This window comes from Phasianus colchicus, chromosome 9 (assembly GCF_987193195.1).
Source record: "Phasianus colchicus chromosome 9, bPhaCol1.hap1.1, whole genome shotgun sequence".
In the NCBI taxonomy this organism is placed as follows: Eukaryota; Metazoa; Chordata; class Aves; order Galliformes; family Phasianidae; genus Phasianus; species Phasianus colchicus.
The window spans coordinates 7647743-7665672 of NC_143444.1; the positions used below are offsets into that span (position 1 = coordinate 7647743).

Here is a 17930-nt window from a genome sequence, read left to right on the forward strand (position 1 = left end):
ACCAACAGCAGGGGAGGAGGTGGTGGTGACCCCTGAGCTCTCCTTACCTCTCCTCTTTTACCTGGGGATTTATTTCATACTCGTGTTCACTTCCCCCTCTCTCTCCACTCCAGATGAATCCTGGTATTTTGACTCAGAACTTGGGTTGTCCTTCTACTTGCATACACTTACAAATTCCTTGCTCTGTTTGTGCTATCTTTGATGTGAATACCACTTCCTCTGTTGCCACAACATCGAGACTATAAAAAGTACTTTGAAAGCATCAGAAACATTCTCTACAAGATATTTAATTAAACCCATAGTTTCCAGTGTGCCTCGAACACGTATATAGTTCCAACTCATGACACTGTGATAATAAGATGACAGTTTTACAATGTGGTGCTTTGGCTAAACCTTCTCATCTTCTTTTTTTCCACTACGGGGGCTCTGGATGCTACAGCCTTCATATGGTAGATGAATTCCTTGGCAATTTGCTCTGCTGGCAGTCTGTACCCATCAACCATTGAAAAGCTGGGCGTTTATGTTCAGTTCCTGTAGCCTTGTTGTCCCTTGTCACTGCAATGGGGTAAATGGTTCTTGTCTTGAGAATTTGTAAAAAAAAAAACAAAAACACCCTAATGTAATTCTTGTTTGGAGATGCCCTACTGTGAGTAAGGCCTTCAACATCTGTTTCTGTATCCCCTTCATGCAAGCGGAATCCCATTTTTCTCTGGAATTGAAGAGCTCCTCGTTACTCAAGGACTCAGAGGTGAGCAATGGAAGGGCTTTGGCTCTGATGGTGGAGCTGTGGAGCAATTCCTCTGCTGGTGGGAGCAGATGGAGGTCCTGGAGCTGGAGCCATGTGCTACGTGGTCTGAAAGTTCCCCCAGCAGCTCAACTCATTGTGTGGGGGTAAGAAAAGCACCAAAAATGCACAACATGAGGATTACTTTGGGATCAACAACTGTCAAATCACTCGCAGAAGACTAATCAGGTTTGGGACCGATGAGCGTGGAAGCGATTACAGCTTTCCTTAAGCTCCGAGGCCTTTGTCGTTTCATTTGCCTCCCGTGGGCCATAGGATTAGTTTGTCAGCAAATGTATTGCTGTTCAACTTACTGTTTGCAAAAAGAGAGCAAGACCTGAGCCCATCTATCCTCCTGTAGCAGAAATGCTAAGTCACGGCCTGAAGCAGTGATTGAGCACCTGGTGGGAAGGCAGGGCCAACCCAGGGGAGCTCAGGTGTGTGCAGTGAACCTGAGTGATGGAAGGGATAGAGCCAGGATCCGCTCCTCATTTAAGTGCTGGCAGTGGAGGTGAGGGTATTCTGCTGGAGATCCCTGCCTACCTGAGGTCTTCCAAAGGGTAAGCAAGTTTTCTTCCTTTGTTTCTGCATCTGCAGCTTCTACATTTGGGCTTGTCCTCGTTTGCTGCAGCCTAGGGTTGTGCCACCCCACTATTACTGCTGCGTTATCCATCATGTTACAACATTGCCTTCATTCCCCTGCTCCCACCAGTGACTGTAGCCAGTGAAACCTGTGCCCAGCAGGAGCTGAATGGCCCCAGCTGGTGCTGGCAGGGACTTGCATGGTGCAGGTCAACGTGCCCTGCTCCAGCTCATCTTTCTTGCAGGCAGGAGCAGCCCCTTGCCTCTGGCATCCTGCTTGGAGCGAGGTGCTGCTTTAAGCCTGGGTGCTATAAATGTCTGCTTGGGATAATAACATATTTCATGATTGTGATCATTCAGCTAGATAATTACTTGAAAATATTGGGGGTGGGGGCAGTATTTATTTCTGTAAATTGAAGCAATTAGATTGCAACCTTCTGCTCAGCTTTGTAAATGTGTTGCTGAAGCTCTTCCATCCCACAGATATGCAGCTATATGAGCCTGGCCTGGTGGCTGCCTTGCCTTTGGCTCTGGGCAAACCACGGTGTCCTTGTTCTTACCAGAAGCTCTGTTTCCATACAAGTGGGTTTTATTTCTTTCAAGCACTGTGCTGGCTTTTTTTCTTCAACGCCATGGATTAAACATCCTTAATCATTAATGATTCTGATTCAAAACGCTTGGCATAGATTTCCGAGCTACAAGTTCTGATCCTAAATGAAGCAATTTTTCTTCCCATGTGGTATTGCCATCTTTGGATAAGATGCTTTGAAGTCGAGCAAATGCAGTTTAACTTTGAAAGCAGCAGTGATGTACTGTTTATGACTGCAGTGTTTCTCTAAGTTCTTTTCTGATAAAACAGAATGACGTTTTTGAAGGTGATTCTTTCTGCAGATAACTACAGTATGTAAAAAAAAAAAAAAAAAAAAAAAAAAAATGCTACCGTGGAAGGGAGATTGGTTGAAAAAGTCAAGTATTAATTTTTCATTTCTGCGGTATCTTTGAGACCTTTCCAATGATACCTTTTTTCCCTTCTCTTCCACCCTGTTAAGAGAATTCATAGACCACGAGGATGTCCCTTTTTTGAACCTTGACATGAAGACATTTCTTTTCAGCAGAGTAAATCCAGAGTACAACCTATATTCACAGCCCATTGCTCCGATTAGCTTTCTTTGACGTAACTAAAAAGCCACTGAATAATCTGTCCAATCTCTAGGAATGGCATACATTTGTTTGATTTTCAGATTTGTGTCATTTCCAGTGATGAAAGTTGTCTCCATACTCTCCCATTGTGTGGTTGCAGGCAGCTTTAGGGCTTTGTCATGCACCTTTTTCAGACTGAACAAACCCAGCTTTCCTTGTCTCTGCAGCTCTGTTATCTTTGGCACTTCTGTAGGAAACGCAGATGATCTGGAGGACTTTTTGCTTTTCAGCTGCTTCTTTGCTTTTCAAGGTGAAAGGGAATATCCACTGGAACAGCACCAATTGGCAAAGGGCTGCTGAGGCTTTCTTGCTTGTTGCAGGCTACAAGTCTGGACAGCCTTTGTTTGCAGACAGTGCATGTCTTGTGTCGGGCTTGACTTGTTTGTAAACAATTCCAGCTGAAGGGGAACTCCCCAGCGTGCCAGACAGGTGACTTGTGTCCAGGCTGAGAGCCTGGCTGGGAGCAAGGTGCTGCTCTGAGCTAAGGGGCTCCCTGCAAGCTCAGACAGCTTTCAAAGAAGCTTTTAGGCGTGTGTTGTTGACTGTATACTGATGTGACTTGCAAAAATAAAGAGGGGACGTTGAACAGCCAGAAGTCTTCCTTCTTAATCTTTCCTTAACAAAGTAACCCTGCTTATTAATTTATTAGAGAAGCAGACAGCTGCTGAATGTGCTCCTGTTTGTGTCACAGGGCAGTGGTTTGGTGCTGAGTTTTTCCCTGCAGAAGCAGGGGAGAAAGGGAAGGAGGAGTGCAAGGCTGGGAAGTGCTTGCTTGGAGCTGGGTCATTTCCAGAATGATGGCCCAGGCCCACGGGTTGGCTGTGCTGGAATATCCAGCAGGGCAGGCATGGGTCAGCATGGGGCAAAGCTGACACAAAGATCATAGAAATGGTTTAGCCAGCATCTTTGTAACAGTTGTGTTTTCAGAGTTAACCAGTTCAGGCATATGCCTACCCAGAGCTCCTTACCAGTCGTGTTGTTAATTATATTTGCCTGAAGTTTATAATGCAGGCTTATTTGCAGACGAGGTGTGGGAGTTCTGGTATTTGTTCATGGTGTGTTTTCCAGCTCGGGGTTTCTCAGCCAGCTCTGTGCACTCTTTTAGCCTACATCTTACTTATTTTTGCAAGTACCTGACCTTAAGATATATTATTTTAAAGGGCAAATCTTTTTAAATGTTGTAATTGAATCAATTCCATGCCAGTTCTTCATAATTTTCACGTTGAAGTATAACTCTGCCATGGAGAAAGCCAGCCTTAATACGAGTCCTTTCCTAAATGAGCATTTCTGTCCACGTCTCTATTTTCCTCCATTGCTTAAAGCCCAAACAACTGCTGTAGCTTCCTTGGAGATCCTGGTTTTGCTTCAAACCATTTTGCAGCATATTTCATTCTTGCTGCTGCAAATGCACAGTAATTGGCCAATTTTCCCATTTTACTCCCATTTTTCAAAGTCCTGCTTTTCTTCTGCTCAATGTACTCACTACTGTCAGCTTAGTTTTGGACCTATTAAAATATTGTGTTGCTTCTTTTAGTCTCTTTCCTCCTCACTATAGTATTAGTACATGCTCAGTATTCACAATAATTTCTCACAGTCCTGGGTTTACTTATCTCTTCTCTTCCTGGCCTAATCTATTCCCAGGGATTTAAGCTGGGGGAAGAAAACCAATTGCCTTGTATGTGTGTCAATGCCCCATCCATGGAGGCATTCAAGGCCAGGCTGGATGTGGCTCTGGGCAGCCTGGTCTGCTGGTTGGTGACCCTGCACATAGCAGGGGGGTTGAAATTAGATGATCACTGCTGCCTTTCCAACCCAGACCATTCTGTGATTTTATTCTTCCAACGTTCTCTTAGTTGGGGAATTGAGAAGGCTATTTGGAAATGGAAGGTCTTTAACTGAAGAAATGCCTTTGTTTCCATGCTCACTCGTGCATCTATAATTTAAGAGCGCGGGTGTCAAAGGCAGAGGTGAGTGGCTTGAGCATCTTGAACCACAGATAACAAGGCCCTAATGTTCTTCTTTCCTCCGCTGCCTGGCAGGAAAAAAAAATCTGCATGTAATTATTGTAGATAAACCTGTGTTTTTAGTCATATCTATGGATTTGGTTGGGCGGTTTGGACAGCCAAGCTAAATTGCAGTATCGTCCGTCTGCTTCCTTCCCAGCTTTGAGAATGCATCAGATTAATGCTCCCGATAGCAGGAGTGGCTGTCGCTTCCATTTCTGAGACGCTGCCTGGTGTCCTGTGATACACAGCAGAACATGATTAGGATGTCTCAAGGGATTTTCACCTTTCCAGCCCTTTCCTGATCCCCGTTTTCCTTTTCTCCTCTGCCGGTGCCACGTTTCCAGCTCGCAGTCGAGGCTCACAGCTTCCCTTTCAGCTTTCTGCAGTCTCCTTGAAATGTGAAATTCACAATGCAGTGAGGTCTCTGTAGTTACTGCTGAATGTTGTTCCTTTTCTGATCCCCATAGGTTTAATTCTGCCGCTTGGTGTTTTACAGAAGCGAATGTTTCTGGCCTCCTCTGATGTCTTTGGCTTTGTAAAGCTTTGTAGAAATGACTCTTTGAAGAAAGAACAATTCCGCAATTAGTAGGATTTTGCTCGGTGTTAGGGGTTGAGAATCTCGCTGGCAAGGGAGCTGGCTGCGGGCCAGGACGTGCTTTTAGATATCCGTATTGTGATCCTGTTTCCCAGGGCAGCTCAAAACCAGCCCAGCCCCACAGCTTGGCTGCTGGGGAGGAAGGCGCGCGCTGGAAGGAGGCCATCTTGTCAGCCTGGGCCCTTCCTATGGAGGAGCAGCCCTTTGTGCCTCGCCTTTCTGCAAGCTTCCCCCCCCTCCTCTGTTATCAGTAGTTGTAATAAAGAGTAATAACTGAGTAATAGTAATAATGAGGCTTTTCTTGCTGTTGCATCCCTGTGGAGCTGCCTTGTTTTCTCGTGGCCTAGAGGACTCCCTCCTTGTTCACAGCCTTCTCCTTCATGCATCGTCCCAGTGAGCAGCTGCTGGGATGGGGGGACTGCAGCTGGCTTGCTGCAGCTCAGAGGTGTTTTTTCCTGCCCTGGAAGACAACTACAAGGATGTGTTGTCTGAATGGGTTTATTCTCAGACATACGGTAGCAATCCCTGCCGTGGCTTCAAAGCTTTGAGTTTGGTGCACGATACGATATTGGTGTCTTTAGAAGAAAGCTGCCAACGTGATCAAAACAGAGCAAAGGAAAAACAGGCTCTTGGGACGTCTGAGAGTGGAGCCTGCTGACCTCAGTACCCCTCTCCAGCACTTAAAGTGAAGCTGCTCAGATACTAAGCTTCCACCTCGCTGAGATTCAGAGCTGCTGCCTGTACACAGGACCAGACGTGCCAGCCACCTTGGTCCCTCCCTGCATAGATCACAGTGAGGACGGGAGCATCACCACCATGGTGCTGCGGTGCTGTTATCCTCTTTGGTTTCCCTAAGCCTTGGTTGCTGGTCTGCCTCCAGCTGAGTTGGCGTTAGTGCTGCTCACTCACCCTGACCAGCAGAAGCTCGCTTTGGTGCCAGCTCCCGTGGGATGTTTCCCATGGATTCCTGTACAGGGAGCGAGCAGATAAGCTCCGTGTCCTTTGGTGTCTCTTTGTCAGATGATTTTTTTCCTTGTTACCACGGCAACCCCTCCTACTCACCCCCGGCACCCGAGGTCTCCATACAATGTCAGTTATTGTCTGTGACGATTATTAGGCTATTATTAAAGTACCGCTGAAGTATGTCAGGATCCTGCAGGAATTTCAAACAAGTGGGAGCAGAGACAATAGGGAGCACGCATGCATCGTGCTGCTGGGGGAACACGCCTGCAACCTTCAAAGAGCATTTTGGAATAAGCACAAGGGGTCTTGCCAGAGTGAAAAGAGGTCAGAGCAATGCTATCATGTACACAAAAACGTGGCTGTGTCCGTGCTGCATGTGGCACCTCTGCAAGCAGCGTAGCACCCAGAATACTGCATGGATAGAAACAGTAGTGTAATATTCCCACCATAGGTGGCTGGGGAGCGATCCTTACTTGGAAGGTCTTGGGCATTCACTATCTGAGTTTAAAAATGGGTTGGCCATCGTCAGCGAAAGGATGCACAACAACAGTGCGATGAGCAGGTGAGAAAAGGAGGGGAACCTCAAAATGATGCTTCACAGATCACAGCAGATCGTAATGCATTTTTCTTTTTCTTTTTTTTTTTTTTTTCTTAGAAGAACCTCTTTGTCCATTTCCCAGCTGCAAGAATTTGGGAGATGAGAAGAAGGACTCACTTTGCCCTCTCCCTGTGCTGTAAGCAGCCTGGGCTTATGCTACTGAAGCCCCTGTTCCACATGCAGCAGTAAGAGCACAGCCTTTTCCATTCCTCCCCACACCCTAGAACTGAATTCTCTGCTGCCTTTGTCTTGCTGCTGCAGCCCTTCTGTGCAGCTATAGCAGAGCTGACAGGGTTTTATGGCACCTTATCGATTTCATCCAGGAATTTCCTTCCTAGCACCTGCAGTGTTGTCATGGGTCAAAGATGTCACCAGACTGATGTGGCATTTCATTTCTAAAAGCTGCCAAAGAGGACAGCAGCTCGCTGATAACATCTTTCTGTCAGGCTGCGCAAATGTGAGGAACAGTTGTGAGAGTGCAGATGGCAAATTTGTTCATGGTTTTGCATATGTAAAAAAGAAAAGGGGGAAAAAAAGAGGGAGGGTTTGAAAGAACCTTAGTTCTTACTGTTGGCGTGTGAGACTGGCTCTTTAGAAACTAATTTCTCTGAACAGGTTGCTGTAAATTTGTCTTAAGATGCACCACCACAACTTCTCTCCATCCCTGGAGAGAGATCTTCTTCCTCCTTCCCCAGCTTACTGCACAGATAGAGAGCTCTGCCTCGTCCCTCAGCACTGCGATAAGCGCTGAAGATGAGTATCTGGAGATGTTTGTATGCCTGTTAGTTGTTTCCCTTAGCCTAGAGTACAATAGTACCAGCTGATGCACAACTCTGTGTGTGTTTCTCAGTTCTTATCTGCAGCCTTTCTGCCCTTCTCACGTAGGTAGCAGCAGGGAGAGCATCCCAGCTGACAGAGAGCCTGGATGCGGCTGCTGGCTGGAGCCAGGGCTTGTGCTCACAGCTACAGGTCCTCGTAGTTGCAGTATCATTTAAATTGGTCTTTCCAAGCTTGTTCCTAAAATGGAAGGTTGATTTAGTGACCAGTGCCTTCTGGCAGCCAGGCTGCCGGCATGTAGCTGCAATTTGTGCCTGGCTGTCCTCCTGTCCCTCCACACAGCCCAGTGTAGCTCATGCTGCCAACAGACGCATCAGCAGGCACTGGATACTCCTTTGCTCTTAATTGCAGTTCCCTTTATTAAGCTGAATTCAGGAGCACAATGCTGGAGGTTATCATCTTTGGAGAGCAGAGATACGCCAAAGCTTTTGTCGCAGCAGATATCAGTATTAGTATTATTTTTTTTTTTGATGCAGACTTGTTGGCATCCTTTTGACAACCCCATCTTGTATTTCTGCTGCATTTTGACTGTTTTGTCATCTGCATGCTACCTGCCATGTGGCATATTTCATGGACTTGTTTGGCAAACGGAGGGAAAATACTTCCATGTTCTGCTTTAAAAATAGTGCAGCCGTCTGGAAGTCCAATTATGCTGTGCTGTGGGATTACCCCGATAACACTGTCTCTGAAGGCAGATTGATAGCTCCCAAATTGCACTTCTTGGGGGGGCGAGGGTGGGGGGAGTGAGATGATAAAACAGCGAAGAAACCCCAAATCAATTCGTACGGAGTTGGAGGGGGGCTGTAATGTTTTGGCGTGCTTTTGGTGAGAAGTTGCTGTCATTTCAGGGCACGAAGCCGGAGCTCCCTGCAGAGCTGGCAGCCCCACGCTCAGCCAGCAGCAGTGGCCACGTTGCTAATTCGGGGTGCTGTAAGCTGAACCAGGAGCAAAGCGCTCTCGTCAGCGCAGGAACAAATGCAGCATCAGCAGCTTGTGTTGCAAGCAGGATGGCTATCGTATGTGTACGGTGCTTTAGTCTTGGCAGACCCTTAAGGTTTTTCAGTCTGAGGCGTTGCTTTGGGGTTAGTTTTGTACCTCTCGCCTTCGGGAAGCTCGGTGTGCACAGAAACAGAGCTTTTCCTTGCTGTCCCAAGCGTACAGTTTTGCTTCGTTCATTGCATCCTGTCCCTCCTGACCCATCCCTCTTTTCTTTCAGGCCTGTAATGAATTAATGATTTTATGTAAATGTGCTGTTTGATGGACTTGGGAGGTGTGCCCTGGGACTTGTTTAAGCTATCACATAGGAAATGCATCATCTGTTCCGTGCTTTCTGCAATTGCCATCATTTTTATTTTTCCTTTATTCCTTTTCCCTAATTTCTAATCTTTTTTTTTCCTTCTTTAATCCTTCAAAGCATGTATAGACCATTTGCCCGCCTTTAAGGATTTAATTGTTTTTCAGCCCTGTCTCCCTGCCCCACCCCCTATATTCTGCTTTAAATAGGAAGCCAGAAGCAACCCTCCCTGCATTACATACCTGATTGCTATTCAGTTCCCAGGGGGGAGGCACTGAGAGCTAAAAAGCAGGGGCTGGAGGTCCAGGCTCTCAGGTTAGACTCACTGAATGTCACTAATTAGAGCAGAGTAGCTGCTTACATATTTATTCATGTTTCAGAACAGTTGGTGAATCAATTGAGTGAATGAACTGGGGCAGCCTCTGTGTTTCTTGGGGGTTGAAATAAAGCCCCAGGACCTATTGGAGCTGCTTGGTGCTGGTGTATAGTGGTGTGAATGTGGCAAAACAGTTCTTATGCCTTTCTGTGAGACACAGCAGTGACGTTTTAAACCCACCTTCTGCTGTCCTGCTGACGAGGAGCTGGTTCCCTCCTCCCAAACACTTGCCAAAAAAACCCTGCTTAACTTGAGTGAGAAGAAAATGCTGTCATCTTGAAGGCCATCCTCACTCTATTTGTAGTTAAGGTAATGGATTAGTTTGCCTAAAGGTTACATTAAAATCCTTGCAGGATTTTAAAATCGGGACGGCAACAACTTTGTGCTGATGCATTGCTGACAGATTTAACAGTGCAGAATAACCTTGTAATACCCAGTTTCCTTTTTTTTTTCAAGGAACAGATTGGTTTCCCTGCAAACACCTTGAAGTGTTGCCTTTTGCCAAAATCCCCTCTGAATTTAGCTTTGCTTTTAACCCTCAGGTGGGTTTGTGGCGTGGGGCAGTGGCAGCCTCCTGCTCCCCAGCAGGGAGCTCTGTGTTCCAGCTGCTCATCCGCCAGGAGCAGTGCTCCTTTCTGCAGTCCTAGCAGCTGCCTGCAAGGCTCAAGCACAGCTAGTGGGGTGAGAATCACGTTTTTGGATTCTGCTTTCATGAGAAGTAGGGCAGACTCTGCGCATCTCCGAGCTGGGATTTCATGGAGCATGGCAAAATCATGGGTAGGAGAGACTCCGTGTTCCTCCCTGCTTTTTCTTGCTGCTCTTTTGCATGCTTGGCTCTCTATTTTGTTCACAACATCCATACTTTAAATAAGGAACAACCTTGAATTTAAGCAGTTTTGTAAGTAGTGAAGTCTCAAACCAGCCGCTGCTGCAGGGCGGGTGGTACCTTGTTGGCTGCTGCCTGCCAAAGCCAAGTCTGAAAGGCTTGCAGGTTTCTCACAGCAAAGCATGCTTCCTCCCATTCACCCTTGACAGAGAGAGCACCTGCACGTAGGGTAAGGTTGAGAAATGTAACTGATGAGGGCAGCTGGTCCCTTGTGCGTGAGATGCTCCTGTAACTCCATCACTGTGTTCAAAAGCTGGTGCAACCATTGACACAGAACAGCACCACACCCATGTGTTTTAATGCCAATTTTTGTGTGGGATGTGCACAGTAAAGCTGGGTTGCTTATCCTGATCCTTCAGCCCTGTTGGCTGCTGCCAGGTTGCACAACCTGAAGGTGAAGCTGGCTTCTTTGGGCAGCTGTCCATTCAGGGTCAGTGGAAACATCATTCTGCCCACGTGCACTGCAGTGTAACTCAGGCTTTTGCCATGCTCCCGAGCAGGGATGCAGCAGTGGTTGCAAGGCATTGCAGTGCTCTTGGAGATGCAAGCAAGAGGTGGTTAGGAAGCTGGGCCCTTTGTTTCCCCTGCTCAGCATGCTCGCTTCCAGTTTGTTTCTGAAAGCAAAGCCCACTGGTGCTGGCAGTTCTGCAGTTTGTGTATTCCTGTCCTGCCAGGTTTTGTTCTGTTAGCAATAGAAATTACTGAATGCTTCCTTTGGCTGTGTTATTTACAAAGTGCCAGCAGTGCTGCGTGTTGCTCCTGGGAGAATGTCGGGGGGGAATCACATGCCTCTAAATCATTCTTCTCATTTGGGGTGTAAAAAAAACAAAAACAAAACAAAACAAAAAAAACCAACAACCCTTTTTTAAAGGATTCCAGCCTGCTCTGGGCAGAGACAAGCTTCCTGTAGCTCCTGCCTGGGGACTGGGGCTGAGCAAAGGGGCGAGCGAGGGCACGGGCAAGCAAACAAGGCTATTGAATCCTGAACTGAAATTGCCCCAGGCTTGTGTGCACCGGAGAGCTTCTGTTTGCTGGGCTGGAGTGAGGTCCCAGCGAGCAGCAGGGTGGGCTTGGCTGGGGCTGTACATGTGGCTGGGGCAGAGCTGGGCTCTGTACGGGTCAGCAGCATCTGTCGCAAGTGCTGAGTGTGAAAATCCCCTGATACACCCTAACACAGAGCTGCTCTCCAGCCCTGTGCCATTTCTCCAAGATACCGTGGAAACACATTTTTCTTCTTCTGATAATTGCTTGCTTATTATCTTCTCGCTGACTGTTTGCTCTTAATAGCTGGTTTTTTTTTAAAAAAAAAAAAAAGAAGAAAAGAAAAGAAAAATGAATTGGAATAGTTTGCTCCCTGGGGGGGGATGAAGCCATCACTGGTGTGTTTATAGCAGGCTTGTCTTTGTGCTGCGTGGCCGCTTCCCTGTAAGGGGAGCCTGTCGCTTGTTCTGCATCGTTAGTTTTCTCTTTCTGGTTGCTCTCAATATTAATTGAAGTCTTTCCCCAGACACAGCTTTGTTAATCTTCCCTTTCTCATTGCCCTCCCCCTGGCTTTGATATCCCCAGCAAACACGCTTCAGTGTGCCTGAGATTTGAAAGCAGCCCTGTTTTCCTTACTAATGTTGGTGCTTCCTTTGTTCACCTGTTCCTTACTGCCACTTTTTAGCAATTTTCTTTCTGTCCTTAACTTTCCCAGCCTTGTTTGTTCTGTAATTGTTACAAGGATGCCAATGGCTTTCTGGGGTGGTGGGGGGAGGTCTGATATCAGCTCCATTTATGCAGCATGGCTTTCGATCCATTAGCCCCATTGCATTTCTGCCCGTTCCCTGTTCTGTCTTCCTGGGATGTGGTGTGCTGGGCTTCTCCTTCCCCATCCTGTCCCATCCTATTCTGTCCTGCCTTGCTGGCAGCATCACCCTGTTCCTCCCGGGGTTTTTAAGAAGCTTGAATGCTCCTAATTTCAGTATTTCCCTAAAGGTTTTCTGCATCGCTGCTGGCAACGTGCAGGAGGAAGCTGTAGCTTGCATCTGGTTCATCTCTAGCAACTGCAGCTAGATGCTTACAAGTGATGGAAGTTTGAATGACTGAGCTGTTGTAGGTGTGGGCACCTGAGCTCAGCTCCAGGCAGCCACGTGGGCCTCCCCAGTGTCTGCTCAGCAGCTGAGCTGCAGCCAGGCTTCAGTCAGCTCTCTGTAATGAGAAGGTAATTGCTGCTGCTTGCTACAAGTCTGGGAGTAGGACCATTAAAACGTGAGGCTCGATAAAAGAAGCATAAACAGTCATTTTATTATGGAGCTTTATCTTGGACAAACAACCTTTTTTGCTTGATTAAATTATTGGCAAGATTGAGCCAGTGTCTCTCTTGATAGATACAAATTCACATTGAAGAAGAAGGGAAAACTTCCTCTTGGTTTTCTTGCTATGCCACGAAGCATGACCTTCCTTCACGGGGTGGGGCAGGGAAGTAATATTTATGGCTTTTAGGGTGGGAGATCTCTGCTACATTCAGCACTGGAGTGTTTGAGCTTCCTTTAATTTCCCCCTGGTGTTGCACTGCCAGTCCCTGTGGTAATTACTCCCATCATTGATTTGAGCTCAAATCTATAGGATTGCAGCCTCCACCACCCCTTTGTAGAGCAGGTGCATCTTAAGCATCTCATGGCTAGAAAGCTGGGAGCTGTAGCACAGAGTAGCAGAGGGCTTGCTGAAATCATTGAGTTTTGCCAGGCTGAAGGAACACGTGAACTGAAGGAAGAGGTGAATGTAGGGAAAAACTTCAACTGGAACTTGGAACGCCTGATTTCAAGTCATCAGTTCTCGTCTTGGTGTTCTGTGCTGCTGTGCATCTTTATTGCTGCTTGTCTTTCATATTTGCTTTCCTTAAGGACCAAGCTGGGAACTTGGGGAAGCATCCTTTACACCTACCCATATGAGTTTCCAGGAGGAAGGCATTCTTCTGCTCTTGTAGCTGGGTAAAACACAAGGCTCTGTGTTACTTAACAACAGACGTGCAAACTGTGAGGTGAGTTTTGTGCAACCATCGTTGCTGCAGGGCTGCTTCATTTAAAGGAAAGCCAGGTCTCCAGGCAGCAGGTTGGCAGCTGGAGGAATGTGTGGGCACGTTGTTTAGCCAGGGACATGCCTGCTGCCATCCTGGTCCTTCCACCAATCTTTGGTATCTCTGCTGGCATCGCTGGCTGCTTGCTTCAACTGGGCACACCTGGTCTGTGTGTCTGGGCAGGTCCTGGTATGCATGGAGCAAGCTTCTCAACCCTGCTGCTCTCTGTTCTTTGGTCCTTGAACGTGTGATGGTTGGTGTGAAACTTCATCTGGAGCTATGGTTCTTCTTGACCCTCTTCTTCAATCTTAAGTTTGGCATATTTCTAGTTTAGCTTTCCAGAAAGCTTTTCTGAAGCGTTTAATAAATCTTTACTTTTCTCCTTGAAAAGAGAAAGAATTCAAAGGTTGTTCTTAACCAGGGAAGGGCAGGTATTGCAAGTCCCATCCCTTTGTGATGTCTCTTGGTGTTTAGATCTGCCCTATTGCATTAACTCTATTTTTTATGGCAGATTGTGGAATATTGCTTGTTATTTCTCTTATTTTTTTTCTGCTACTGCCTTGCTGTCCTTCAGATGTGAGGTACCCCCTAACCTAGGTCCTGTAAGCCCCATAGTAGCACTGGAGTGTCACGGTCACTTGTAGGCACAGTCACCAAGGGGGACAGACTTCTGGAGCTGAAAGGGCAGCGTGCAGAAGTCAAACAACCCAGTGATGTTCAGGATGCCAGCCTTTTCTACGCCTGATTTTCTTACCAGGATATTACCATTGATTTAGGTGCTGTGCTTATAGAGTCATAGGCACTCGGTTATTTAACTAGCTGGAAGGCACTTTGTGGATGCTGCTTTTGCTTCCCTGCTGAATAAACCATCTACAAGAATACAAATTCCGGTGATACAACCTAAAAATAAGGGAACAGAGCTTTTACCCACCTGAAAATTGTAATTTCCAAAGGTGTTCTGAAATGGATTCCATTCATTCTGGGTTAATGGTAGAACCATTGCATGGCAAACCAAAGCCTGAGACAAATCATGTTGGTGGTTTGCAGCAGCTCTTCCTTCCTCCTCCTCTACCTGCTCACAAAACTGCCTGTGCAGACAGCACAACCTCGTTTGCTACCTGACTGTTCATTTTTTCTTTCTGGAATTAGAGAAATAACTTAAGCCAAATTAGATTTGGTTATTAAGGCAGTCATTAAGCGGAAAACTGACCAGCACATCTGGAATGGTTTAGAAAGGTAGATACAGCCTACTGTAAATTTTTATTATTTTTGGTGGTTTTTTTTTTTTTTTTTTTTTTTAATGTTACCTTATGTATGAAGCTTCTTGCATGCTGCTTTTATAATATTTTGTTTCAAGGCCGCATTTTTGTTGATGGACTCTTCTAAGAGAGAGATGCACCATTGCACACAAATGTACAGTTTCTCAGAAGTGAAGGTGAAACATGAAAGCAAATGTTCTATCCATGCAAAATGAGTGAAGCAGCGTCTGCTTCCTCTCTCTTACCATAGCAAGAAAAAAAGGTTCTGTATCTATGCTCTGAACACTTAAAAGTGTTCTTGTGCTTATTTGCCACAAGATTGGGCATGAAAATGCATGGTGAGTAATTAATTTCTTAGAAGCTGGATGAGTGATACCATGTGCAGCTGACAGGAGTGTGGCTTTCTGCACAGGGGGAGGGAGTTGGTGCATGGAAGTATCTTAGCCATGGAAAAATCCCCCAGTAAACACGGGCATGACTCATTAGGGATGTAGAGGTAATCTTTGTTCTTGCATTTACGAGCTGTTCAGCTTGACTTTTAGCTGTAAAGCTCTTTGTTGTACTGTGCAAGAGGTTGGGGAACTCTTGGGGATGTCAAGGACGTTAGAAAATGATGGTTGAGCAGAGGGGAGGAGCTGGTGGGGGTTGGAAGCAGATGCATTTCTCCAGCCAGAGAGGCTGTGGATGCCCCATCCCTGGGGGTGTTCAAGACCAGGTTGGTTGGGTCCCTGGGCAGCCTGGTCTGGTACCAGATCTGAAGGTTGGTGGCTCTGCCTGTGGCAGAAGGGTTGGAATTTGGTGATCCTTGGGGTCCTTTCCAATCCAAGCTGTTCTATGATTCATTAATTAACCTTTTTTTTTATTTTTTTATTTTTAGAATTTCTTTTAAGCTGGAAGCCTGGTGATTTCCCAGAGCCTGGTCACGTTGTGTTGTTGTGGTTCTGTTTGAGCCCAAGGCACAGGGCTTTTTGGTAGCGAGAGGCCAACAACAGGGCACAGCAAACAGTTAACATATCCAGGCAGCCCAGTAGCCCATGAAAGTGAGTAAGCAAGCAGCCCAGTATGCCGAGCACTTGTTTCTGTGCTGCAGCTGCAGAACACAAGGATTTGGATGGATGCTTCTCATGTGCTGGGAAATGAGTGTGTGGGGCAGTGTAGGAACACGTGGCAGTTTTTCAACTTCAGGCTCTATTCTAGGTGAGCTCTGTGCAGGCCAGAAAGCATGGAGATGGGAATACATCCCAATTGCTCCAGCTTGTGATGTGATTTTGCAAGGAAGGGCAAAAGGCTTTTGGGCTTAATGCCTCGTCCTCTGCAGCAGGAAGGTGATGGCAGGAAACAGCCGTATCGATCGGGTTCTCTTGGCAGCCTTGCTCATGGCAGCAGCACAGATTTTAGGGTGAAAGACTTATTATTGCTATAGAAATAGAACAAAAGAAAGGTTACCAGTGGTCCTTCTTGGCAGTGGTAGCTCGATGTCTTTTAACAGCAGCTTCTGTTGTCATGGAGCTCCTGAATCCAAGGCTGAGTTCTGGCACTGTGATTTTCTCATGGCAGAAAACGTTGTCCTGTCCTAGCCTTGGGGGGAAGAACAAATAAAGGCAATAGCCTTGGCAGCACTTGTCTATTATTGCAGCTCAATTGCTGAACTGCAGTGGGAACATTACCAAAGGGAAACCTTTTCTGCACAGAAAAATCTTGATTTTTTTTTTTAATTTTTTTTTTTTTTTTTAAATTGGCATCCACTGTGGTCTGCAAAATGTCTTTTATAAGAAGGTGTTTGGGTAAGGATATTGAATGGTTTATACGGAGCCTTGATTTTCTCTGAATCAGCAGTGTTTTGAGGTCCAAACAGAGACCTGAATTCCCCATCTCAAGGTTTTTGGAAGGTCTTTCAGTAGTGGCTCATTAGTGCCTTAGAGCCCTTTTTCCTCTTAACTTGGGATGTAGTCAAACAGCTCTATGCATTCATTGTCTCCTAAAATGATTGGTAAAGTAGAAAATAGGGTATTTCTTTGGCACTGTGTTGGTTTAGCCTTGCATCACGTTGAGCTTCCCGTTACCTTATGAGGTGACATCTTGGAAGGAGCAGAAATACGTGGCCCTTCCTTAAGTCAGCTCTGTTTTGAAACTCTCTGATTACAGTCATTTAAAAACCTTCAGGCAACTGCTGGCCTAAAATCTGCCTATTAAGTACCACGCACTGATTTCTCTTGCTCCATCCACCCACACCTGTGGGATCAGGGCAAGTCTGGATTGGCTTCACCACTAGGGCTGCAGGGTATGGTGTGGCAACCACAGTGACTCTGCCCTTAGGAATGACCATCCCCAAAGCAGAGCTGTTTCCCATCCTCCGGTGCTGTGTTTGTATGTGAAAGCTTAGAGGTTGAGCTGAGGATGCTGTTCTGTCCTTGGTTCCTGATTATACAACCACGAGAGGTTTAAGCGAGGTTTTGAAGTGGCTGTTTTATTATAGCCTGGCTCTTGCTGAAGTCTGAAAGTCTGGCTCGAAGGTGCGTTGTTCAGTGCTGCCCATGGCTGTGCTGATAATAGAGCTCCAGGAGAAAGCAATGGCTTGGCTTGGGTTTTGTGGATTACCAGAGCATTGTCATCTTGGAAGTGCAAATCTCCAAGCTCTATGTGGAAGGAGGCTGCTGTGCAGAGAAATAGTGTCAGCAAAAGGAACGGGGCTGAAGCGTTTGGAAGGATTTGCTGAAAAACCGTTCTAAACTGTCTATAAAGGGAGGAAATAGGTAGTGAAGGGAAGGAAGGTTATAGTGATGAGAAGGTGGGAATGGTGGCTGAAGCCAGTGAGTCCACCAAGATGGCCTTGGGCAAGCACGTGAGGATGGAGCATGGTTTATCCTTCCACCGATGCCTGACTGTAGCATGGGTGATGTTTTAGCTTTGGTGAGATGTTGGGCAGCTGTCTTCACCCCCGTGGCCCTGCAGGTGCAGTCATACAAGCTGGGATGTAGGAATGAAGCACGTGAGATGTGCAGGAGCACGTGGAGGGTGTGAAACGATGATGGGAACTCGGGTCAATGGGCAACACTGCTTCTGTGGGATTCTCCCTCCCAGTCTTTGAGCAATTCCTTTTACAGTGGTCAAGTGCGTGGTCCCATTGGACTTGACTGTTCTTTCTCCATGTGACAAGGTGATATTGTTTTCCCCTGAAGAAATATTTCCGTGGCTACCATTTATATCTTTTGTTTCAACTTATTTTTTTCCTGTTTTGTTTTATAGACACAGATGAAGACACGGTAAAAAGATGTTTTGCCACGTTTGAAGAGAAGTTCTTCCAAACCTGTGAGAAAGAACTTGCCAAAATCAACATTTTCTATTCAGGTAAGGTGCTTATTTGTGTATATTTGTGGAAAATGCAGCAACATAAAAAGAGTCTGAAGCTCCCAGGCTTTCAGAATAGCCACAGTGTCCACGAAAGGTCTACCATCAGGTAATTACAGGGCAGGTTTATATGGGAGACTGCTC

The 17930-nt window shown here is 46.3% G+C and overlaps 1 protein-coding gene across 1 annotated transcript in view; it reads left to right on the forward strand.

Annotated features, from left to right (window-relative positions):
* The window catches only part of XPR1 (xenotropic and polytropic retrovirus receptor 1), a 79586-nt gene that overhangs the window by 30879 nt on the left and 30777 nt on the right, over positions 1–17930 (forward strand). Inside the window, exon 3 of the mRNA XM_031595616.2 lies at positions 17685–17786. Coding sequence (XP_031451476.1) covers positions 17685–17786 — 102 coding nt within the window. The remainder of the gene's footprint in view (positions 1–17684; positions 17787–17930) is intronic.